This window comes from Coregonus lavaretus, assembly GCF_964263955.1.
Source record: "Coregonus lavaretus genome assembly, contig: HAP1_SCAFFOLD_376, whole genome shotgun sequence".
Classification (NCBI taxonomy): Eukaryota; Metazoa; Chordata; class Actinopteri; order Salmoniformes; family Salmonidae; genus Coregonus; species Coregonus lavaretus.
This window is the reverse complement of record NW_028156104.1, coordinates 239,239-263,532: the sequence shown is the minus strand read 5'-3', so window position 1 is coordinate 263,532 and position 24,294 is coordinate 239,239. Positions and strand designations below refer to the sequence as shown.

At 40.8% G+C, this 24,294-nt stretch overlaps 1 protein-coding gene across 1 annotated transcript in view; it reads left to right on the top strand.

The window, feature by feature from the left end:
- Nucleotides 1-20,891, top strand: part of otog (otogelin) — a gene marked incomplete at both ends in the record, with an annotated part of 99,321 nt that extends 78,430 nt beyond the window's left edge. Inside the window, 11 exons of the mRNA XM_084200822.1 lie at nucleotides 345-449; nucleotides 11,294-11,395; nucleotides 11,637-11,735; nucleotides 11,924-11,964; nucleotides 12,068-12,143; nucleotides 12,303-12,481; nucleotides 13,557-13,661; nucleotides 14,658-14,777; nucleotides 15,003-15,048; nucleotides 20,221-20,300; nucleotides 20,691-20,891. Of these exons, the coding sequence (XP_084056948.1) occupies nucleotides 345-449; nucleotides 11,294-11,395; nucleotides 11,637-11,735; nucleotides 11,924-11,964; nucleotides 12,068-12,143; nucleotides 12,303-12,481; nucleotides 13,557-13,661; nucleotides 14,658-14,777; nucleotides 15,003-15,048; nucleotides 20,221-20,300; nucleotides 20,691-20,891 (1,154 nt within the window). The remainder of the gene's footprint in view (nucleotides 1-344; nucleotides 450-11,293; nucleotides 11,396-11,636; nucleotides 11,736-11,923; nucleotides 11,965-12,067; nucleotides 12,144-12,302; nucleotides 12,482-13,556; nucleotides 13,662-14,657; nucleotides 14,778-15,002; nucleotides 15,049-20,220; nucleotides 20,301-20,690) is intronic.
- Between the last annotated feature and the right edge of the window lie 3,403 nt (nucleotides 20,892-24,294).

The following is a 24,294-nucleotide window of genomic DNA, read 5'->3' as shown; positions in this document are numbered from 1 at the left end:
ATGATGATACTAGACTATATGATGATACTAGACTATATGATGATACCAGGCTATATGATGATACTAGACTATATGATGATACCAGGCTATATGATGATACCAGGCTATATGAAGATACTAGGTCATGGAGATACATTTTTTTACATTTTACATTTTAGTCATTTAGCAGACGCTCTTATCCATAGTGACTTACATGATAATTAGATGTTTAATTAATTATGTTTATTGTGCATTGTCCCTGTAAAGTAAATTCCACTAATATACTGTATAGACGAAGTGCATTGAATATATTGGAAATATGGATTGAATATGTTTAAAATATGTGGTGTGTGTGTTGTGTACAGAGTGTGACCCAGAGCGCTGTGAGTCAGATATCCCTGCCTGCAGAGAGGACCAGACCCTCATCGCAACCAGGGCTGATGGCAGCTGCTGCCTGGCACACATCTGTAGTGAGTTAACCACGACCACAACATAACCACAACACAACCACAACACAACCACGACCACAACATAACCACAACACAACATAACCACAACACAACCACAACACAACCACGACCACAACACAACCACAACATAACCACAACACAACATAACCACAACACAACATAACCACAACACAACCACAACACAACCACGACCACAACATAACCACAACACAACCACGACACAACCACGACACAACATAACCACAACACAACCACAACATAACCACAACACAACCACAACACAACCACAACATAACCACAACACAACCACAACACAACCACGACCACAACATGACCACAACACAACCACAACACAACCACGACCACGACCACAACATAACCACAACACAACCACAACATAACTACAACACAACCACAACACAACCACAACATAACCACAACACAACCACAACATAACCACAACACAATCATGACCACAACATAACCACAACCATAACCACAACACAACCATGACAGACCTGCACCATCCCACACATAACCACAATACAATTATTTGTCATGCCATCACACACATTGTTAACGTTACGTGTTTTTCTGTCAAACTGTGGTGTGTGTTCTTTCTCCAGTGTGTTAATGTGTTCTTTCTCCAGTGTGTTGATGTGTTCTTTCTCCAGTGTGTTGATGTATTCTTTCTCCAGTGTGTTAATGTGTTCTTTCTCCAGTGTGTTGATGTGTTCTTTCTCCAGTGTGTTGATGTGTTCTTTCTCCAGTGTGTTGATGTGTGTTCTTTCTCCAGTGTGTTAATGTGTTCTTTCTCCAGTGTGTTGATGTGTTCTTTCTCCAGTGTGTTGATGTGTTATTTCTCCAGTGTGTTGATGTGTGTTCTTTCTCCAGTGTGTTAATGTGTTCTTTCTCCAGTGTGTTGATGTGTTCTTTCTCCAGTGTGTTGATGTGTTCTTTCTCCAGTGTGTTAATGTGTTCTTTCTCCAGTGTGTTGATGTGTTCTTTCTCCAGTGTGTTAATGTGTTCTTTCTCCAGTGTGTTGATGTGTTCTTTCTCCAGTGTGTTGATGTGTTCTTTCTCCAGTGTGTTGATGTGTTCTTTCTCCAGTGTGTTGATGTGTTCTTTCTCCAGTGTGTTGATGTGTTCTTTCTCCAGTGTGTTAATGTGTTCCTTCTCCAGTGTGTTGATGTGTTCTTTCTCCAGTGTGTTGATGTGTTCTTTCTCCAGTGTGTTAATGTGTTCTTTCTCCAGTGTGTTGATGTGTTCTTTCTCCAGTGTGTTAATGTGTTCTTTCTCCAGTGTGTTGATGTGTGTTCTTTCTCCAGTGTGTTGATGTGTTCTTTCTCCAGTGTGTTAATGTGTTCTTTCTCCAGTGTGTTGATGTGTGTTCTTTCTCCAGTGTGTTGATGTGTGTTCTTTCTCCAGTGTGTTAATGTGTTCTTTCTCCAGTGTGTTAATGTTTTCTTTCTCCAGTGTGTTAATGTGTTCTTTCTCCAGTGTGTTGATGTGTTCTTTCTCCAGTGTGTTAATGTGTTCTTTCTCCAGTGTGTTGATGTGTGTTCTTTCTCCAGTGTGTTAATGTGTTCTTTCTCCAGTGTGTTGATGTGTTCTTTCTCCAGTGTGTTGATGTGTGTTCTTTCTCCAGTGTGTTAATGTGTTCTTTCTCCAGTGTGTTGATGTGTTCTTTCTCCAGTGTGTTGATGTGTTCTTTCTCCAGTGTGTTAATGTGTTCTTTCTCCAGTGTGTTGATGTGTGTTCTTTCTCCAGTGTGTTAATGTGTTCTTTCTCCAGTGTGTTAATGTGTTCTTTCTCCAGTGTGTTGATGTGTTCTTTCTCCAGTGTGTTAATGTGTTCTTTCTCCAGTGTGTTAATGTGTTCTTTCTCCAGTGTGTTAATGTGTTCTTTCTCCAGTGTGTTAATGTGTTCTTTCTCCAGTGTGTTAATGTGTGTTATTTCTCCAGTGTGTTGATGTGTTCTTTCTCCAGTGTGTTAATGTGTTCTTTCTCCAGTGTGTTGATGTGTTCTTTCTCCAGTGTGTTAATGTGTTCTTTCTCCAGTGTGTTGATGTGTGTTCTTTCTCCAGTGTGTTGATGTGTTCTTTCTCCAGTGTGTTAATGTGTTCTTTCTCCAGTGTGTTAATGTGTTCTTTCTCCAGTGTGTTGATGTGTTCTTTCTCCAGTGTGTTAATGTGTTCTTTCTCCAGTGTGTTAATGTGTTCTTTCTCCAGTGTGTTGATGTGTTCTTTCTCCAGTGTGTTGATGTGTTCTTTCTCCAGTGTGTTGATGTGTTCTTTCTCCAGTGTGTTGATGTGTTCTTTCTCCAGTGTGTTAATGTGTGTTATTTCTCCAGTGTGTTGATGTGTTCTTTCTCCAGTGTGTTAATGTGTTCTTTCTCCAGTGTGTTAATGTGTGTTCTTTCTCCAGTGTGTTGATGTGTTCTTTCTCCAGTGTGTTAATGTGTTCTTTCTCCAGTGTGTTGATGTGTTCTTTCTCCAGTGTGTTAATGTGTGTTCTTTCTCCAGTGTGTTGATGTGTTCTTTCTCCAGTGTGTTAATGTGTTCTTTCTCCAGTGTGTTGATGTGTTCTTTCTCCAGTGTGTTGATGTGTTCTTTCTCCAGTGTGTTGATGTGTTCTTTCTCCAGTGTGTTAATGTGTTCTTTCTCCAGTGTGTTAATGTGTTCTTTCTCCAGTGTGTTGATGTGTTCTTTCTCCAGTGTGTTAATGTGTGTTCTTTCTCCAGTGTGTTGATGTGTGTTCTTTCTCCAGTGTGTTGATGTGTTCTTTCTCCAGTGTGTTAATGTGTTCTTTCTCCAGTGTGTTACTGTGTTCTTTCTCCAGTGTGTTGATGTATTCTTTCTCCAGTGTGTTGATGTGTTCTTTCTCCAGTGTGTTGATGTGTTCTTTCTCCAGTGTGTTAATGTGTTCTTTCTCCAGTGTGTTGATGTGTGTTCTTTCTCCAGTGTGTTAATGTGTTCTTTCTCCAGTGTGTTGATGTGTGTTCTTTCTCCAGTGTGTTGATGTGTTATTTCTCCAGTGTGTTAATGTGTTCTTTCTCCAGTGTGTTGATGTGTTCTTTCTCCAGTGTGTTAATGTGTTCTTTCTCCAGTGTGTTGATGTGTGTTCTTTCTCCAGTGTGTTAATGTGTTCTTTCTCCAGTGTGTTAATGTGTTCTTTCTCCAGTGTGTTGATGTGTTCTTTCTCCAGTGTGTTAATGTGTTCTTTCTCCAGTGTGTTAATGTTTTCTTTCTCCAGTGTGTTAATGTGTTCTTTCTCCAGTGTGTTAATGTGTTCTTTCTCCAGTGTGTTAATGTGTGTTATTTCTCCAGTGTGTTGATGTGTTCTTTCTCCAGTGTGTTAATGTGTTCTTTCTCCAGTGTGTTGATGTGTTCTTTCTCCAGTGTGTTAATGTGTTCTTTCTCCAGTGTGTTGATGTGTGTTCTTTCTCCAGTGTGTTGATGTGTTCTTTCTCCAGTGTGTTAATGTGTTCTTTCTCCAGTGTGTTAATGTGTTCTTTCTCCAGTGTGTTGATGTGTTCTTTCTCCAGTGTGTTAATGTGTTCTTTCTCCAGTGTGTTAATGTGTTCTTTCTCCAGTGTGTTGATGTGTTCTTTCTCCAGTGTGTTGATGTGTTCTTTCTCCAGTGTGTTGATGTGTTCTTTCTCCAGTGTGTTGATGTGTTCTTTCTCCAGTGTGTTAATGTGTGTTATTTCTCCAGTGTGTTGATGTGTTCTTTCTCCAGTGTGTTAATGTGTTCTTTCTCCAGTGTGTTAATGTGTGTTCTTTCTCCAGTGTGTTGATGTGTTCTTTCTCCAGTGTGTTAATGTGTTCTTTCTCCAGTGTGTTGATGTGTTCTTTCTCCAGTGTGTTAATGTGTGTTCTTTCTCCAGTGTGTTGATGTGTTCTTTCTCCAGTGTGTTAATGTGTTCTTTCTCCAGTGTGTTGATGTGTTCTTTCTCCAGTGTGTTGATGTGTTCTTTCTCCAGTGTGTTGATGTGTTCTTTCTCCAGTGTGTTAATGTGTTCTTTCTCCAGTGTGTTAATGTGTTCTTTCTCCAGTGTGTTGATGTGTTCTTTCTCCAGTGTGTTAATGTGTGTTCTTTCTCCAGTGTGTTGATGTGTGTTCTTTCTCCAGTGTGTTGATGTGTTCTTTCTCCAGTGTGTTAATGTGTTCTTTCTCCAGTGTGTTACTGTGTTCTTTCTCCAGTGTGTTGATGTATTCTTTCTCCAGTGTGTTGATGTGTTCTTTCTCCAGTGTGTTGATGTGTTCTTTCTCCAGTGTGTTAATGTGTTCTTTCTCCAGTGTGTTGATGTGTGTTCTTTCTCCAGTGTGTTAATGTGTTCTTTCTCCAGTGTGTTGATGTGTGTTCTTTCTCCAGTGTGTTGATGTGTTATTTCTCCAGTGTGTTAATGTGTTATTTCTCCAGTGTGTTAATGTGTTCTTTCTCCAGTGTGTTGATGTGTTCTTTCTCCAGTGTGTTGATGTGTTCTTTCTCCAGTGTGTTAATGTGTTCTTTCTCCAGTGTGTTGATGTGTTCTTTCTCCAGTGTGTTGATGTGTTCTTTCTCCAGTGTGTTGATGTGTGTTCTTTCTCCAGTGTGTTGATGTGTTCTTTCTCCAGTGTGTTGATGTGTTCTTTCTCCAGTGTGTTAATGTGTTCTTTCTCCAGTGTGTTAATGTGTTCTTTCTCCAGTGTGTTGATGTGTTCTTTCTCCAGTGTGTTGATGTGTTATTTCTCCAGTGTGTTAATGTGTTCTTTCTCCAGTGTGTTGATGTGTTCTTTCTCCAGTGTGTTAATGTGTTCTTTCTCCAGTGTGTTGATGTGTTCTTTCTCCAGTGTGTTGATGTGTTCTTTCTCCAGTGTGTTGATGTGTGTTCTTTCTCCAGTGTGTTGATGTGTTCTTTCTCCAGTGTGTTGATGTGTTCTTTCTCCAGTGTGTTGATGTGTTCTTTCTCCAGTGTGTTAATGTGTGTTCTTTCTCCAGTGTGTTGATGTGTTCTTTCTCCAGTGTGTTGATGTGTTCTTTCTCCAGTGTGTTAATGTGTGTTCTTTCTCCAGTGTGTTGATGTGTTCTTTCTCCAGTGTGTTGATGTGTTCTTTCTCCAGTGTGTTGATGTGTTCTTTCTCCAGTGTGTTGATGTGTGTTCTTTCTCCAGTGTGTTGATGTGTTCTTTCTCCAGTGTGTTGATGTGTTCTTTCTCCAGTGTGTTAATGTGTGTTCTTTCTCCAGTGTGTTAATGTGTGTTCTTTCTCCAGTGTGTTGATGTGTTCTTTCTCCAGTGTGTTGATGTGTGTTCTTTCTCCAGTGTGTTGATGTGTTCTTTCTCCAGTGTGTTGATGTGTTCTTTCTCCAGTGTGTTAATGTGTGTTCTTTCTCCAGTGTGTTAATGTGTTCTTTCTCCAGTGTGTTGATGTGTTCTTTCTCCAGTGTGTTAATGTGTTCTTTCTCCAGTGTGTTGATGTGTTCTTTCTCCAGTGTGTTAATGTGTTCTTTCTCCAGTGTGTTGATGTGTTCTTTCTCCAGTGTGTTGATGTGTTCTTTCTCCAGTGTGTTGATGTGTTCTTTCTCCAGTGTGTTGATGTGTTCTTTCTCCAGTGTGTTGATGTGTTCTTTCTCCAGTGTGTTAATGTGTTCCTTCTCCAGTGTGTTGATGTGTTCTTTCTCCAGTGTGTTGATGTGTTCTTTCTCCAGTGTGTTAATGTGTTCTTTCTCCAGTGTGTTGATGTGTTCTTTCTCCAGTGTGTTAATGTGTTCTTTCTCCAGTGTGTTGATGTGTGTTCTTTCTCCAGTGTGTTGATGTGTTCTTTCTCCAGTGTGTTAATGTGTTCTTTCTCCAGTGTGTTGATGTGTGTTCTTTCTCCAGTGTGTTGATGTGTGTTCTTTCTCCAGTGTGTTAATGTGTTCTTTCTCCAGTGTGTTAATGTTTTCTTTCTCCAGTGTGTTAATGTGTTCTTTCTCCAGTGTGTTGATGTGTTCTTTCTCCAGTGTGTTAATGTGTTCTTTCTCCAGTGTGTTGATGTGTGTTCTTTCTCCAGTGTGTTAATGTGTTCTTTCTCCAGTGTGTTGATGTGTTCTTTCTCCAGTGTGTTGATGTGTGTTCTTTCTCCAGTGTGTTAATGTGTTCTTTCTCCAGTGTGTTGATGTGTTCTTTCTCCAGTGTGTTGATGTGTTCTTTCTCCAGTGTGTTAATGTGTTCTTTCTCCAGTGTGTTGATGTGTGTTCTTTCTCCAGTGTGTTAATGTGTTCTTTCTCCAGTGTGTTAATGTGTTCTTTCTCCAGTGTGTTGATGTGTTCTTTCTCCAGTGTGTTAATGTGTTCTTTCTCCAGTGTGTTAATGTGTTCTTTCTCCAGTGTGTTAATGTGTTCTTTCTCCAGTGTGTTAATGTGTTCTTTCTCCAGTGTGTTAATGTGTGTTATTTCTCCAGTGTGTTGATGTGTTCTTTCTCCAGTGTGTTAATGTGTTCTTTCTCCAGTGTGTTGATGTGTTCTTTCTCCAGTGTGTTAATGTGTTCTTTCTCCAGTGTGTTGATGTGTGTTCTTTCTCCAGTGTGTTGATGTGTTCTTTCTCCAGTGTGTTAATGTGTTCTTTCTCCAGTGTGTTAATGTGTTCTTTCTCCAGTGTGTTGATGTGTTCTTTCTCCAGTGTGTTAATGTGTTCTTTCTCCAGTGTGTTAATGTGTTCTTTCTCCAGTGTGTTGATGTGTTCTTTCTCCAGTGTGTTGATGTGTTCTTTCTCCAGTGTGTTGATGTGTTCTTTCTCCAGTGTGTTGATGTGTTCTTTCTCCAGTGTGTTAATGTGTGTTATTTCTCCAGTGTGTTGATGTGTTCTTTCTCCAGTGTGTTAATGTGTTCTTTCTCCAGTGTGTTAATGTGTGTTCTTTCTCCAGTGTGTTGATGTGTTCTTTCTCCAGTGTGTTAATGTGTTCTTTCTCCAGTGTGTTGATGTGTTCTTTCTCCAGTGTGTTAATGTGTGTTCTTTCTCCAGTGTGTTGATGTGTTCTTTCTCCAGTGTGTTAATGTGTTCTTTCTCCAGTGTGTTGATGTGTTCTTTCTCCAGTGTGTTGATGTGTTCTTTCTCCAGTGTGTTGATGTGTTCTTTCTCCAGTGTGTTAATGTGTTCTTTCTCCAGTGTGTTAATGTGTTCTTTCTCCAGTGTGTTGATGTGTTCTTTCTCCAGTGTGTTAATGTGTGTTCTTTCTCCAGTGTGTTGATGTGTGTTCTTTCTCCAGTGTGTTGATGTGTTCTTTCTCCAGTGTGTTAATGTGTTCTTTCTCCAGTGTGTTACTGTGTTCTTTCTCCAGTGTGTTGATGTATTCTTTCTCCAGTGTGTTGATGTGTTCTTTCTCCAGTGTGTTGATGTGTTCTTTCTCCAGTGTGTTAATGTGTTCTTTCTCCAGTGTGTTGATGTGTGTTCTTTCTCCAGTGTGTTAATGTGTTCTTTCTCCAGTGTGTTGATGTGTGTTCTTTCTCCAGTGTGTTGATGTGTTATTTCTCCAGTGTGTTAATGTGTTCTTTCTCCAGTGTGTTGATGTGTTCTTTCTCCAGTGTGTTAATGTGTTCTTTCTCCAGTGTGTTGATGTGTGTTCTTTCTCCAGTGTGTTAATGTGTTCTTTCTCCAGTGTGTTAATGTGTTCTTTCTCCAGTGTGTTGATGTGTTCTTTCTCCAGTGTGTTAATGTGTTCTTTCTCCAGTGTGTTAATGTTTTCTTTCTCCAGTGTGTTAATGTGTTCTTTCTCCAGTGTGTTAATGTGTTCTTTCTCCAGTGTGTTAATGTGTGTTATTTCTCCAGTGTGTTGATGTGTTCTTTCTCCAGTGTGTTAATGTGTTCTTTCTCCAGTGTGTTGATGTGTTCTTTCTCCAGTGTGTTAATGTGTTCTTTCTCCAGTGTGTTGATGTGTGTTCTTTCTCCAGTGTGTTGATGTGTTCTTTCTCCAGTGTGTTAATGTGTTCTTTCTCCAGTGTGTTAATGTGTTCTTTCTCCAGTGTGTTGATGTGTTCTTTCTCCAGTGTGTTAATGTGTTCTTTCTCCAGTGTGTTAATGTGTTCTTTCTCCAGTGTGTTGATGTGTTCTTTCTCCAGTGTGTTGATGTGTTCTTTCTCCAGTGTGTTGATGTGTTCTTTCTCCAGTGTGTTGATGTGTTCTTTCTCCAGTGTGTTAATGTGTGTTATTTCTCCAGTGTGTTGATGTGTTCTTTCTCCAGTGTGTTAATGTGTTCTTTCTCCAGTGTGTTAATGTGTGTTCTTTCTCCAGTGTGTTGATGTGTTCTTTCTCCAGTGTGTTAATGTGTTCTTTCTCCAGTGTGTTGATGTGTTCTTTCTCCAGTGTGTTAATGTGTGTTCTTTCTCCAGTGTGTTGATGTGTTCTTTCTCCAGTGTGTTAATGTGTTCTTTCTCCAGTGTGTTGATGTGTTCTTTCTCCAGTGTGTTGATGTGTTCTTTCTCCAGTGTGTTGATGTGTTCTTTCTCCAGTGTGTTAATGTGTTCTTTCTCCAGTGTGTTAATGTGTTCTTTCTCCAGTGTGTTGATGTGTTCTTTCTCCAGTGTGTTAATGTGTGTTCTTTCTCCAGTGTGTTGATGTGTGTTCTTTCTCCAGTGTGTTGATGTGTTCTTTCTCCAGTGTGTTAATGTGTTCTTTCTCCAGTGTGTTACTGTGTTCTTTCTCCAGTGTGTTGATGTATTCTTTCTCCAGTGTGTTGATGTGTTCTTTCTCCAGTGTGTTGATGTGTTCTTTCTCCAGTGTGTTAATGTGTTCTTTCTCCAGTGTGTTGATGTGTGTTCTTTCTCCAGTGTGTTAATGTGTTCTTTCTCCAGTGTGTTGATGTGTGTTCTTTCTCCAGTGTGTTGATGTGTTATTTCTCCAGTGTGTTAATGTGTTATTTCTCCAGTGTGTTAATGTGTTCTTTCTCCAGTGTGTTGATGTGTTCTTTCTCCAGTGTGTTGATGTGTTCTTTCTCCAGTGTGTTAATGTGTTCTTTCTCCAGTGTGTTGATGTGTTCTTTCTCCAGTGTGTTGATGTGTTCTTTCTCCAGTGTGTTGATGTGTGTTCTTTCTCCAGTGTGTTGATGTGTTCTTTCTCCAGTGTGTTGATGTGTTCTTTCTCCAGTGTGTTAATGTGTTCTTTCTCCAGTGTGTTAATGTGTTCTTTCTCCAGTGTGTTGATGTGTTCTTTCTCCAGTGTGTTGATGTGTTATTTCTCCAGTGTGTTAATGTGTTCTTTCTCCAGTGTGTTGATGTGTTCTTTCTCCAGTGTGTTAATGTGTTCTTTCTCCAGTGTGTTGATGTGTTCTTTCTCCAGTGTGTTGATGTGTTCTTTCTCCAGTGTGTTGATGTGTGTTCTTTCTCCAGTGTGTTGATGTGTTCTTTCTCCAGTGTGTTGATGTGTTCTTTCTCCAGTGTGTTGATGTGTTCTTTCTCCAGTGTGTTAATGTGTGTTCTTTCTCCAGTGTGTTGATGTGTTCTTTCTCCAGTGTGTTGATGTGTTCTTTCTCCAGTGTGTTAATGTGTGTTCTTTCTCCAGTGTGTTGATGTGTTCTTTCTCCAGTGTGTTGATGTGTTCTTTCTCCAGTGTGTTGATGTGTTCTTTCTCCAGTGTGTTGATGTGTGTTCTTTCTCCAGTGTGTTGATGTGTTCTTTCTCCAGTGTGTTGATGTGTTCTTTCTCCAGTGTGTTAATGTGTGTTCTTTCTCCAGTGTGTTAATGTGTGTTCTTTCTCCAGTGTGTTGATGTGTTCTTTCTCCAGTGTGTTGATGTGTGTTCTTTCTCCAGTGTGTTGATGTGTTCTTTCTCCAGTGTGTTGATGTGTTCTTTCTCCAGTGTGTTAATGTGTGTTCTTTCTCCAGTGTGTTAATGTGTTCTTTCTCCAGTGTGTTGATGTGTTCTTTCTCCAGTGTGTTGATGTGTGTTCTTTCTCCAGTGTGTTAATGTGTTCTTTCTCCAGTGTGTTGATGTGTTCTTTCTCCAGTGTGTTGATGTGTTCTTTCTCCAGTGTGTTAATGTGTGTTCTTTCTCCAGTGTGTTAATGTGTTCTTTCTCCAGTGTGTTGATGTGTTCTTTCTCCAGTGTGTTGATGTGTGTTCTTTCTCCAGTGTGTTGATGTGTTCTTTCTCCAGTGTGTTGATGTGTTCTTTCTCCAGTGTGTTAATGTGTTCTTTCTCCAGTGTGTTAATGTGTTCTTTCTCCAGTGTGTTAATGTGTGTTCTTTCTCCAGTGTGTTGATGTGTGTTCTTTCTCCAGTGTGTTAATGTGTTCTTTCTCCAGTGTGTTGATGTGTTCTTTCTCCAGTGTGTTGATGTGTTCTTTCTCCAGTGTGTTAATGTGTTCTTTCTCCAGTGTGTTGATGTGTTCTTTCTCCAGTGTGTTGATGTGTGTTCTTTCTCCAGTGTGTTGATGTGTTCTTTCTCCAGTGTGTTAATGTGTTCTTTCTCCAGTGTGTTAATGTGTTCTTTCTCCAGTGTGTTAATGTGTGTTCTTTCTCCAGTGTGTTGATGTGTGTTCTTTCTCCAGTGTGTTGATGTGTTCTTTCTCCAGTGTGTTAATGTGTTCTTTCTCCAGTGTGTTGATGTGTGTTCTTTCTCCAGTGTGTTAATGTGTTCTTTCTCCAGTGTGTTAATGTGTTCTTTCTCCAGTGTGTTAATGTGTTCTTTCTCCAGTGTGTTAATGTGTTCTTTCTCCAGTGTGTTAATGTGTTCTTTCTCCAGTGTGTTGATGTGTTCTTTCTCCAGTGTGTTAATGTGTGTTCTTTCTCCAGTGTGTTAATGTGTTCTTTCTCCAGTGTGTTAATGTGTGTTCTTTCTCCAGTGTGTTGATGTGTTCTTTCTCCAGTGTGTTAATGTGTTCTTTCTCCAGTGTGTGGTGCCTGTTGGGAGGTGGTTCCAAATTGCCAGGATGGAGAGGTGTTGACGGTGGACGCCAACAGTACAGACCGCTGCTGTCCTGTCTACCACTGTGGTGAGTTCAACACACACACACACACACACACACACACACACACACACACACACACACACACACACACACACACACACACACACACACACACACGCATACATACATACACACACACACACACACACACACACACACACACACACACACACACACACACACACACACACACACACACACACACACACACACACACACACTCACATTCACTTATTGTGTCTCTGATTCCTGTGTGTGTGTGCAGTGTGTGAGCCGTACCGGTGTGCTGAGTTCTCATGTCCCTTGGGGATGTCCACTGTCACAGTGTCCACTCCAGACCGCTGCTGTCCCCTACAGACCTGCGGTAAAGTAGCACGACTTTCTGTTTCTTACCACCATCACATGACAGGAAATGTGTGTCCTGCTCCACCACGCGACAGCCTGTTTGCCCTCTAGGTTGAATCGCTGTAACTCTCATGTAGTTTTATTCATTTATTCCCCAAAAAAAGCACACATTTAAAATGGTTTCTGTTTCCCTGTTTTTTTTTCCAGAGTGTGCGTGTGAGAAACTGTCACGGCCGAAATGTGCTCTGGTAGGTTTCTAAGATGATTCCACATGATGGAATGGGATGTGTTGACGTTATCGCTGTGTTTGTTTCTCCTTGTATACTGGCTGACATGTTGTCTTCTTACTAGGGAGAGGCCATGCAGGTGGACAAGGCCTTCCTATCAGATCCAACTAACCAGTGTTCCTGTAAGAGATTTAACTGTGGTAAGTGCACGGCTATCCTTAGACAGTAACCCACCTTTTCCCATTCTACAATAATGCCATATATTTCCAATAAGTGTGTTCACCTACAGTACATTTTTTCAATGAATGTGTGTTCATTCATGCATGTATGTGTCTGTGTCTGTCGCACACCTCTTACAGTGCGTGAGGCGGTGTGTGTGTACGGCGAGCGGGGTGTTATGCGTCCGGGACAGACCCTCGTGGATCACAGTGAGGAGGGGGTGTGTCTCACCACCCAGTGTACCCACAGCCTGGATCCCACCTCAGGCTTCCATCACCTCCGCGCCACCACCACCAACTGCTCTGCTCAGTGTCAACCGGTTAGTCAGTTAGCAGCAGGATACGACTGCTAGGATCTGATACCTCAACTGCTAGAAATGCTACTACTGCTGTCCCAATTCATTACTACTAACCTACTGCTAGTATTTCTAATACAGGTACTATAACTATTACTACAGTATATATATAATACAGGTACTATAACTATTACTACAGTATATATATAATACAGGTACTATAACTATTACTACAGTATATCTGAATATATATATAATACAGGTACTATAACTATTACTACAGTATATCTGAATATATATATAATACAGGGACTATAACTATTACTACAGTATATCTGAATATATATATAATACAGGGACTATAACTATTACTACAGTATATCTGAATATATATATAATACAGGTACTATAACTATTACTACAGTATATCTGAATATATATATAATACAGGTACTATAACTATTACTACAGTATATCTGAATATATATATAATACAGGTACTATAACTATTACTACAGTATATATTAATATATATTTAATACAGGTACTATAACTATTACTACAGTATATCTGAATATATATATATATATATATATATATATATATATATATATATATATATATATATATATAATACAGGTACTATAACTATAACTACAGTATATCTGAATATATATATATGATACAGGTACTATAACTATTACTACAGTATATCTGAATATATATACATAATAAAGGTACTATAACTATTATGACAGTATATCTGAATATATATATAATACAGGTACTATAACTATTACTACAGTATATCTGAATATATATACATAATAAAGGTACTATAACTATTACGACAGTATATCTGAATATATATATATGTATACTACAGGTACTATAACTATTACTACAGTGTATCAGAATATATATATAATACAGGTACTATAACTATTACTACAGTATATCTGAATATATATATATGTATACTACAGGTACTATAACTATTACTACAGTATATCTGAATATATATATAATACAGGTACTATAACTATTACTACAGTATATCAGAATATATATGTTACCGTAGACCTGTACTATCTTTTAGAACCAGATATACATCCCTCCCAAAGACCAGACGATGTGCTGTGGTGTCTGTAAAAACATCTCCTGTCTCTACCACAATGACAATGGCACTGCACTCCTCTACAAGGTACAGTACAGCAATGTTTTACCCTCTGGATAGACCAGGTACCCTCAGGTTATCTAATCAGTCCTGGTACAACCCTCTGGATAGACCAGGTACCCTCAGGTTATCTAATCAGTCCTGGTACAACCCTCTGGATAGACCAGGTACCCTCAGGTTATCTAATCAGTCCTGGTACAACCCTCTGGATAGACCAGGTACCCTCAGGTTATCTAATCAGTCCTGGTACAACCCTCTGGATAGACCAGGTAACCTCAGGTTATCTAATCAGTCCTGGTACAACCCTCTGGATAGACCAGGTACCCTCAGGTTATCTAATCAGTCCTGGTACAACCCTCTGGATAGACCAGGTACCCTCAGGTTATCTAATCAGTCCTGGTACAACCCTCTGGATAGACCAGGTACCCTCAGGTTATCTAATCAGTCCTGGTACAACCCTCTGGATAGACCAGGTAACCTCAGGTTATCTAATCAGTCCTGGTACAACCCTCTGGATAGACCAGGTAACCTCAGGTTATCTAATCAGTCCCGGTACAACCCTCTGGATAGACCAGGTAACCTCAGGTTATCTAATCAGTCCCGGTAAACCCTCTGGATAGACCAGGTAACCTCAGGTTATCTAATCAGTCCTGGTACAACCCTCTGGATAGACCAGGTAACCTCAGGTTATCTAATCAGTCCTGGTACAACCCTCTGGATAGACCAGGTACCCTCAGGTTATCTAATCAGTAGTGTAAAAAGTAGTGTAATATTGGATTGATCTGGATGATTGTATTGATGTTTCAGCCTGGGAAGTCGTGGGGCACGGTAAAGTAGTGTAATATTGGATTGATCTGGATGATTGTATTGATGTTTCAGCCTGGGAAGTCGTGGGGCACGGTAAAGTAGTGTAATATTGGATTGATCTGGATGATTGTATTGATGTTTCAGCCTGGGAAGTCGTGGGCCACGGTAAAGTAGTGTAATATTGGATTGATCTGGATGATTGTATTGATGTTTCAGCCTGGGAAGTCGTGGGTGTCAGACTGTATGAAGTATGACTGTACCGAGACACTGTCAGGCCCCACCCTGGTGTCCTACTCCTTCAGCTGCCCACCCTTCAACCAGACAGAGTGTATGAAGGTATGGTTAACACACACACACACACACACACACACACACACACACACACACACACACACACACACACACACATACACACACACACACACACACACATACACACACACACACCCACACATGCACACACCCACACATATACACATATTGTGTAACACTACTACCTCTCTATGATGTTATTTTAGTTGACCTTTAACCCCTGAGATTTGAATGTTGTCTCTACCCTAGATTGGTGGGACCATTATAAGTTACATGGATGGATGCTGCAAGACATGTGAGTAAAGAGAAAGACAACCTGTCCATCTATAGTTTCTAGGTATCTTCCTGTATGTCCATGTTTAATCTCTTCCTGTATGTCCATGTTTAGTCTCTCCCTGTATGCCCATGTTTAGTCTCTTCCTGTATGTCCATGTTTAGTCTCTTCCTGTATGTCCATGTTTAGTCTCTTCCTGTACGTCCATGTTTAGTCTCTTCCTGTATGCCCATGTTTAGTCTCTCCCTGTATGCCCATGTTTAGTCTCTTCCTGTATGTTCATGTTTAGTCTCTTCCTGTATGTCCATGTTTAGTCTCTTCCTGTATGTCCATGTTTAGTCTCTTCCTGTATGTCCATGTTTAGTCTCTTCCTGTACGTCCATGTTTAGTCTCTTCCTGTATGTCCATGTTTAGTCTCTTCCTGTATGTCCATGTTTAGTCTCTTCCTGTATGTCCATGTTTAGTCTCTTCCTGTATGTCCATGTTTAGTCTCTTCCTGTATGCCCATGTTTAGTCTCTTCCTGTATGTCCATGTTTAGTCTCTTCCTGTATGTCCATGTTTAGTCTCTTCCTGTATGTCCATGTTTCTTCCTGAATGTCCATGTTTAGTCTCTTCCTGTATGTCCATGTTTCTTCCTGTATGTCCATGTTTAGTCTCTTCCTGTATGTCCATGTTTCTTCCTGTATGTCCATGTTTAGTCTCTTCCTGTATGTCCATGTTTCTTCCTGTATGTCCATGTTTAGTCTCTTCCTGTATGTCCATGTTTCTTCCTGTATGTCCATGTTTAGTCTCTTCCTGTATGTCCATGTTTAGTCTCTTCCTGTATGTCCATGTTTAGTCTCTTCCTGTATGTCCATGTTTAGTCTCTTCCTGTATGTCCATGTTTAGTCTCTTCCTGTATGTCCATGTTTAGTCTCTTCCTGTATGTCCATGTTTAGTCTCTTCCTGTATGTCCATGTTTAGTCTCTTCCTGTATGTCCATGTTTCTTCCTGTATGTCCATGTTTAGTCTCTTCCTGTATGCCCATGTTTAGTCTCTCACCACCTGTTTCTACTGAAGTTCATCTTTGTTACCTGTTTGTCTGTTAACATGTGTTTCCCAGTACATGTTTGCCCTTCAGTTTATGACCTTAAACACCACGTAAATCAGACATTTTTTCACTCCGCTTATGCTTAAAATATATATATTTCTTAATTTGCGGAAAATACCTACTGTTTTTCTACAGCAATATGATGTTGTCGCTCCTAATATGTCTCCCCCAAAGTGTCTATTAAAAGTAATAGAAACAGTTGATATGCTTTTCAGTGAAAATATCCAACATACACTTTACATGCAAAAAAATCTAATCTGACACCCATGCTACCATTACTGCCAAAGGCCACACTTGGCATATTCAGAGGGATTCAACATCCATACATAAATTGGTTCACACACCAATGACAAATGTAAACCAACAATTCAACAACCCCCCCTACAAGTATTGTAAATAGAAATGCTACTACAGTATTTAAGGTAACTTCATTGAAAAAGCATATATAACTAAATGGATAAGAGTTGGGTTACTTTTCTTCGTGTTTGTGTTAGTCTGCAAGCTGACCATCATGTACCAATCCCACCAGGTACCGGATATTCCCTCTTCCCTTTCCCCGTTAGTCCCCTGACTCCTACAGTTAACACAAACTGTGAACGAGGTACCGATCTCTATGAGACAAACAAGGCTTGCCAGCGCCATTGTTGATATCCAACAATGTACTCCCTTTTTTTTTTTTTACAGAAACAATTACAGTACAGGACAAGTCAAAAAACGGACTCTTAAAAATAAAATAAAAGGTTTTGTGCAAAAAAATTGCATTTCTTTGGGTCGTCCACTATTTTGTTCGCCGTTTTCCTCCAATTGTCCTCTGCGGATCAAGTACATGACACAGCTAAATCTTTCCTCATTTTGCGCTGTCGGGGGGCAGTGCATTGTTGATCGCCAACAATGTACTGTTGGTAGTGTCTAAGTAGTTAGCAGTCGTCCAGATGTCTGCATGGTGGTGTGTCTTCAACCGTAATAAATCATATTTTAGAACTGCTGGAGACGCTGGTGTGGTGGTCTGTACTGTCGTTTTGGGTAATATGGTATAATTTGTATCCATTATAAAATAATTGTGTGATCCTCTTTTATGTATGTGTATTACTGCATAGTTTCCCATCCTAGTCTTCCCGAAAGATGATGTGCAGTAGCACTGAAATATGTTATGCCATATTACCCAAATAATAACATCACCTGCTAACAAGTACTAGATGGATTTGGTGAAAGGGTTTCTGTTTTGTTTCTGAAACTTTTTTACTCTCACTTTTATTAGAGGTTATAGTGGGCTTTTCACTCTTACGACAACTGACATAACCGTGTTACTAGGCGTTAAATGTAAGATATTACATCAGCTCTATGCATTGTAACAGGGATGTGTCATTTGTCATGCATTTTTTTTTTGTCATAAACTATTGCAAAATATTATGACATACACATAATGTCAGTCTTATAACCATTAGATTGTCAACTTTATGTCTTCTGCTTCGAGTAGTAGAAAGTAGACCCTTGTCAATAGGTACTTTGAAAACACAAGTACATAGGGTAATATGTGTTATCATCACATACTGTAGAATTCATTTTGGTTGATTGGCGGGGCAGCTACGTGGGGAAACACTTCTGTGATGGAATTACTAATTGGTTAATTGGTTAATTGGTTTCTTGACACTGTGACACCTCCTCTACACAGAGGATTAACCAATATGCTTAAGCATTGCAGACCTTTCATACAATTCACATGCGCCGAAAACAACAGGTGTAGTAGACCTTACCGTAAAATGCTTACTTACAAGCCCTTAACCAACAATGCAGTTTTAAGAAAATAGAGTTAAGAAAATATTTACTAAATAAACTACTGTAAAAAATATATACAATAATAATAACACAATAAAATAACAATAATGAGGCTATATACAGGGGGTACCGGTACCGAGTCAATGTGCGGGGGTACAGGTTAGTCGAGGTAATTTGTACATGTAGGTAGGGGTAAAGTGACTATGCATAGATAATAAACAGCGAGTTGCAAGGGGGGTCTTATGGCAGCGGGGACGAAGCTGTTAAGGAGACTTTTGGACCTAGACTTGGCGCTCCGGTACCGCTTGCCGTGCGGTAGCAGAGAGAACAGTCTATGACTAGGGTGACTGGAATCTTTGACAATTTTTTGGGCCTTCCTCTGACACTGCCTAGTATATAGGTCCTGGATGGCAGGAAGCATGGCCCCAGTGATGTACTGGGTTGTACGCACTACCCTCTGTAGCGCCTTGCGGTTGGATGCCGAGCAGTTGCCATACCAGGCGGTGATGCAACCAGTCAGGATGCTCTCGATGGTGCAGCTGTATAACTTTTTGAGCATCTGGGGTCCCATGCCAAATCTTTTCAGTCTCCTGAGGGGGAAAAGGTGTTGTCGTGCCCTCTTCATGTCTTTCTTGGTGTGTTTGGACCATGATAGTTTGTTGGTGATGTGGACACCATGGAACTTGAAACTCTCGACCCGCTCCACTACAGCCCTGTCGATGTGAATGGTGGCGTGTTCGGCCCTCCTTTTCCTGTAGTCCACGATCATCTCCTTTGTCTTGCTGACGTTGAGGGAGAGGTTGTTGTCCTGGCACCACACTGCCAGGTCTCTGACCTCCTCCCTGTAGGCTGTCTCATCGTTGTTGGTGATCAGGCCTACCACCGACATGTGTCATTAGCAAACTTAATGATGGTGTTGGAGTCGTGCTTGGCCACACAGTCATGGGTGAACAGGGAGTACAGGAGGGGACTGAGCACGCACCCCTGAGGGGCCCCCGTGTTGAGGATCAGCGTGGCAGATGTGTTACCTACCCTTACCACCTGGGGGTGGCCTGTCAGGAAGTCCAGGATTCAGTTGCAGAGGGAGGTGTTTAGTCCCAGGGTCCTTAGCTTAGTGATGAGCTTTGTAGGCACTATGGTGTTGAACGCTGAGCTGTAGTCAATGAACAGCATTCTCACATAGGTGTTCCTTTTGTCCAGGTGGGAAAGGGCAGTGTGGAGTGCGATTGAGATTGCGTCATCTGTGGATCTGTTGGGGTGGTATGCGAATTGGAGTGGGTCTAGGGTTTCCGGGATGATGGTGTTGATGTGAGCCATGACCAGCCTTTCAAAGCACTTCTTGGCTACCAACGTGAGTGCTAAGGGGCGGTAGTCATTAAGGCAGGTTACCTTCGCTTTTTTGGGCACAGGGACTATGGTGGTCTGCTTGAAACATGTAGGTATTTCAGACTCAGTCAGGGAGAGGTTGGAAATGTCAGTGAAGATAATTGCCAGTTGGTCCGCGCATGCTCTGAGTACACGTCCTGGTAATTGATATTCAAGTATCAAATATTTCTGGCCTCCCTAAACCAGTTCACATTAAAAACAATAGTGCAGCCTTGGGTTATGTAGCTAACAAAAGCCTTGTGCCTTGTGCGCGACTGACATCCTGACAGCATTAGAACTTTGATGCCTGCCACCATGAAATGCACACCAGCTGTACTGTTTTTGCTCCAGCTGTCTCTCTCTGTTCATGTATTCGTTCATGGTTTGTACTTCATTTCTATATACGGCTGGCAGATCAGAGTTCTGCTCAATTGGTTGTTCTTCAGAACCAGATCCAGACTGATATGATGTGTGGTGAGAACCAGATCCAGACTGATGTGATGTGTGGTCAGAACCAGATCCAGACTGATATGATGTGTGGTCAGAACCAGATCCAGACTGATATGATGTGTGGCCAGAACCAGATCCAGACTGATATGATGTGTGGTCAGAACCAGATCCAGGCTGATATGATGTGTGGTCAGAACCAGATCCAGACTGATGTGATGTGTGGTCAGAACCAGATCCAGACTGATGTGATGTGTGGTGAGAACCAGATCCAGACTGATATGATGTGTGGTCAGAACCAGATCCAGACTGATATGATGTGTGGTCAGAACCAGATTAAGACGGATGGGATGTGTGGTCAGAACCAGATCCAGACTGATATGATGTGTGGTCAGAACCAGATCCAGGCTGATGTGATGTGTGGTCAGAACCAGATTAAGACAGATGGGATGTGTGGTCAGAACCAGATTAAGACGGATGGGATGTGTGGTCGTTGTGTTTGTGAACCCTGCAGGTAAAGAAGATGGGAAGTCCTGTCAGAAGGTGACTGTGAGGATGACGATACGGAAGAATGACTGTCGCAGTAACAGACCGGTACGTTTTTGGTCTTAATTGATTCTGACCTGGTTAAATAAATGTTACATCAAAATGTAGGAATATAACTGTCTGGGATGAGTAGGAGGGTCAAGTCCATCATGGATTATTGTGCCACGATAATTTAGCAATATCTTTATCACGATAATGGCTTTTATCATGATATGTCTTTAGAAAAACCACAAAAGCGAATCTCTTTGTAGCATTAAGGACAGTTCATAGCCCATCTACGCCGCCTGGATTAAAGAGGTAAGGTCCTTTTATATGGTGTAGATAATCTATGAACTGTCCTTAGTGCTACATTTGGCGTAGTCTGCAGGATTAGGATATTCATATTTAGCATTACGTCCCATGTTACATTTTGTTGTTGTTGGGTTTTTTTCCCTCCAGGTCAACATAGTGTCATGTGACGGGAAGTGTCCCTCGGCCAGTATTTACAACTACAACATCAACACGTACGCCAGGTTCTGTAAGTGCTGCCGTGAGATGGGGCTGCAGAGGCGCTCTGTTCAGCTCTACTGCAGTGGGAACTCCACCTGGGTCAGCTACTCTATACAGGAACCCACCGACTGCTCCTGCCAGTGGTCTTAGTGGGCCACACACAGAGACACACACACATACATGCACAGGTACACGCACGTGATCGTATGCACACAATGAACGTATTCACGCAGGTGCACACACACACACACACGTTACGTATACACACAGGCACACGTGTGGTGTGCACGCACATGCACACACACACACACTGCAGAGACGCTACTATTGTACGTCAAGAGGGACAAGAGAAGGCTTGGGTGTAGCAGAGCGTGGGTTTGGGGCTTTGGGCAGTTGAAGGTGGGTAGGGATGTGTATGAACACGGCCCATGACGGCATCTTTACAGGCTGAGAGGAGGCGGAAGCTATGAACCGGCTGTCAAAACTGGCTAATTAAAAGGCACCGTTACACTTCATGTTGATAATGTTCTTGTTCACGTTTCTCACTCAGTCACCCGTTGTTTTTAAAATTCAGCTTTTCTATCTCTGAAAGTCAGTCTAGATGTCAGGTGACTTTGTGGATCCAGAGCTGTAGCGCCAGTGTAGGTTGGAAATGTAAATTCAATGTGGCTTGTCTGTGTGTATTTTCACAGTTTGTTACTCTTCCTTATACCTCATTGGTAGCTCTTTCAGAGGTGTCCCCAAAACAATCCACAACAATTTGAAACATTATTTGAGTGTGTATTCTTTGGCACTAAGAATACACAGCTTTAGTACTGTAGCTGAATTCAAAGTGTATTGTACTATATATACAGTACCCGTAAAATACTACATATACAGTACCAGTATTGTACTACATATACAGTACCAGTAAAATACTACATATACAGTACCCGTAAAATACTACATATACAGTACCAGTAAAATACTACATATACAGTACCAGTAATATACTACAGTAAAAATATACTACCAGTAAAAAGTTTGGACAACACCTACTCATTCTAGGGGTTTTCTTAATTTTTTAAAAACTATTTTCTACATTGTAGAATAATAGTGAAGACATCAAAACTATGAAATAACACATATGGAATCATGTAGTAACCAAAAAAGTGTTAAACAAATCAAAATATATTTTATATTTGAGATTCTTCAAAGTAGCCACCCTTTGCCTTGATGACAGCTTTGCACACTCTTGGCATTCTCTCAACCAGCTTCATGAGGTAGTCACCTTGAATGCATTTCAGTTAACAGGTGTGCCTTGTTAAAAGTTAATTTGTGGAATTTCTTTCCTTCTTAATGCATTTGAGCCAATCAGTTGTGTTGTGACAAGGTAGTGGTGGTATACAGAAGATAGCCCTATTTGGTAAAAGACCAAGTCCATATTATGGCAAGAACAGCTCAAATAAGCAAAGAGAAACGACAGTCCATCATTACTTCAAGACATGAAGGTCAGTTAATCCGGAAAATGTCAAGAACTTTGAACGTTTCTTCAAGTGCAGTCGCAAAAACCATCAAGCGCTATGATGAAACTGGCTCTCATGAGGACCGCCACAGGAATGGAAGACCCAGAGTTACATCTGCTGCAGAGGATAAGTTCATTAGAGTTACCAGCCTCGGAAATTGCAGCCCAAATAAATGCTTCACAGAGTTCAAGTAACAGACACATCTCAACATCAACTGTTCAGAGGAGATTGCGTGAATCAGGCCTTCATGGTCAAATTGATGCAAAGAAATCACTACTAAAGGACACTAGAAGAGAAGAGACTTGCTTGGGCCAAAGAACACGAGCATTGGACATTAGACCGGTGGAAATCTGTCATTTGGTCTGATGAGTCCAAATGTTAGATTTTTGGTTCCAACCGCTGTGTCTTTGTGAGACGCAGAGTAGGTCAACGGATGATCTCTGCATGTGTGGTTCCCACCATGAAGCATGGAGGAGGAGGTGTGATGGTGTGGGGGTGCTTTGCTGGTGACACTGTCTGTGATTAGTTTGGAATTCAAGGCACACTTAACCAGCATGGCTACCACAGCATTCTGCAGCGATACGCCATCCCATCTGGTTTGCGATTAGTGGGACTATCATTTGTTTTTCAACAGGACAATGACCCAACACACATCCAGGCTGTGTAAGGGCTATTTGACCAAGAAGGAGAGTGATGGAGCGCTGCATCAGATGACCTGGCCTCCATAATCCCCCGACCTCAACCAAATTGAGATGGTTTGGGATGAGTTGGACCGCAGAGTGAAGGAAAAGCAGCCAACAAGTGCTCAGCATATGTGGGAACTCCTTCAAGACTGTTGGAAAAGCATTCCAGGTGAAGCTGGTTGAGAGAATGCCAAGAGTGTGCAAAGCTGTCATCAAGGCAAAGGGTGGCTACTTTGAAGAATCTCAAATAGAAAATATATTTATGTTTATGTTTATGATTAACGCTGTTTTGGTTACTACGTGATCCCATATGTGTTATTTCATAGTTTTGATGTCTTCACTATTATTCTACAATGTAGAAAATAGTACAAATAAAGAAAAACCCTAGAATGAGTAGGTGTTCTAAAACTTTTGACCGGTAGTGTAGCTAGCTAGCATTCCCTGTTTGTTGGATTAGCTACCTAGCCAACGTTAGCTCTCATCTGACTGGTATAACATTACGTTAGCTAGCTAGCTACCTAGTTAATCAAAACTAAAGCACATTCATTTTCTAGTTTATTGTCCAAACTTTTGACTGGTACTGTATATTATACACATAATAATATGAGAAAATACTAATTCACCTCAGCTCCTTTGGAGTTGGGATGCACACCTCTTCATATAGAGTACAGCACAGTACAGTACATTACAATCTGTAGTGCTGCGCGTAATTTATACTCTACGCAAATACACAACGCAAGAACTACAACTAACTGATACACAACGCAAAAAGACTACAGCTAGCTCTGCAAAATGGTGAACCTGTGTACTTGTGTAGCAAAAATAAGCAAATGTGTGCAGCCGCTGCAATTTGAAACTCGGTGCAAGTATGCGGTATCTCCATTTTGTTTTAGCTAACTGCGGTCTTGCGGGGCGTACGTACCTAGGGTATAAGTGAGATTTTCCTCTAAGCCTGTATTTATTTGTAGGTAAAATGTGAGAGTATAGAGTCCAACATTAACACTGAATTCAGACATCAAGCTGTGCCTCAGTTGTACATAAGTAAATTCCCTGTCTTTGTGCCTTTTGTGGAAATAAGTATTTTTAAATTAAAAAAAAAATGTATTTAGATGTTTTACTTTTAGAGATATAACACTTCAATATGCTGTATATCAAGTGGTATTAAATATGCTTAATGTAACCATGCTAGAGAGGTGTTGCTGAATAATTACAAATCAAGATGTATTGTCACTTTATTTATTTCTATGCAACTTAGCACAGCGTTCATTATTTGTGTTATTGGTGATTTTTGTCAATAAAGTTTTGTCATGCATTTGGCCATGATATTTGGCCCTAAATGTAACCCGCCCTAGCACTGTCCAAAAC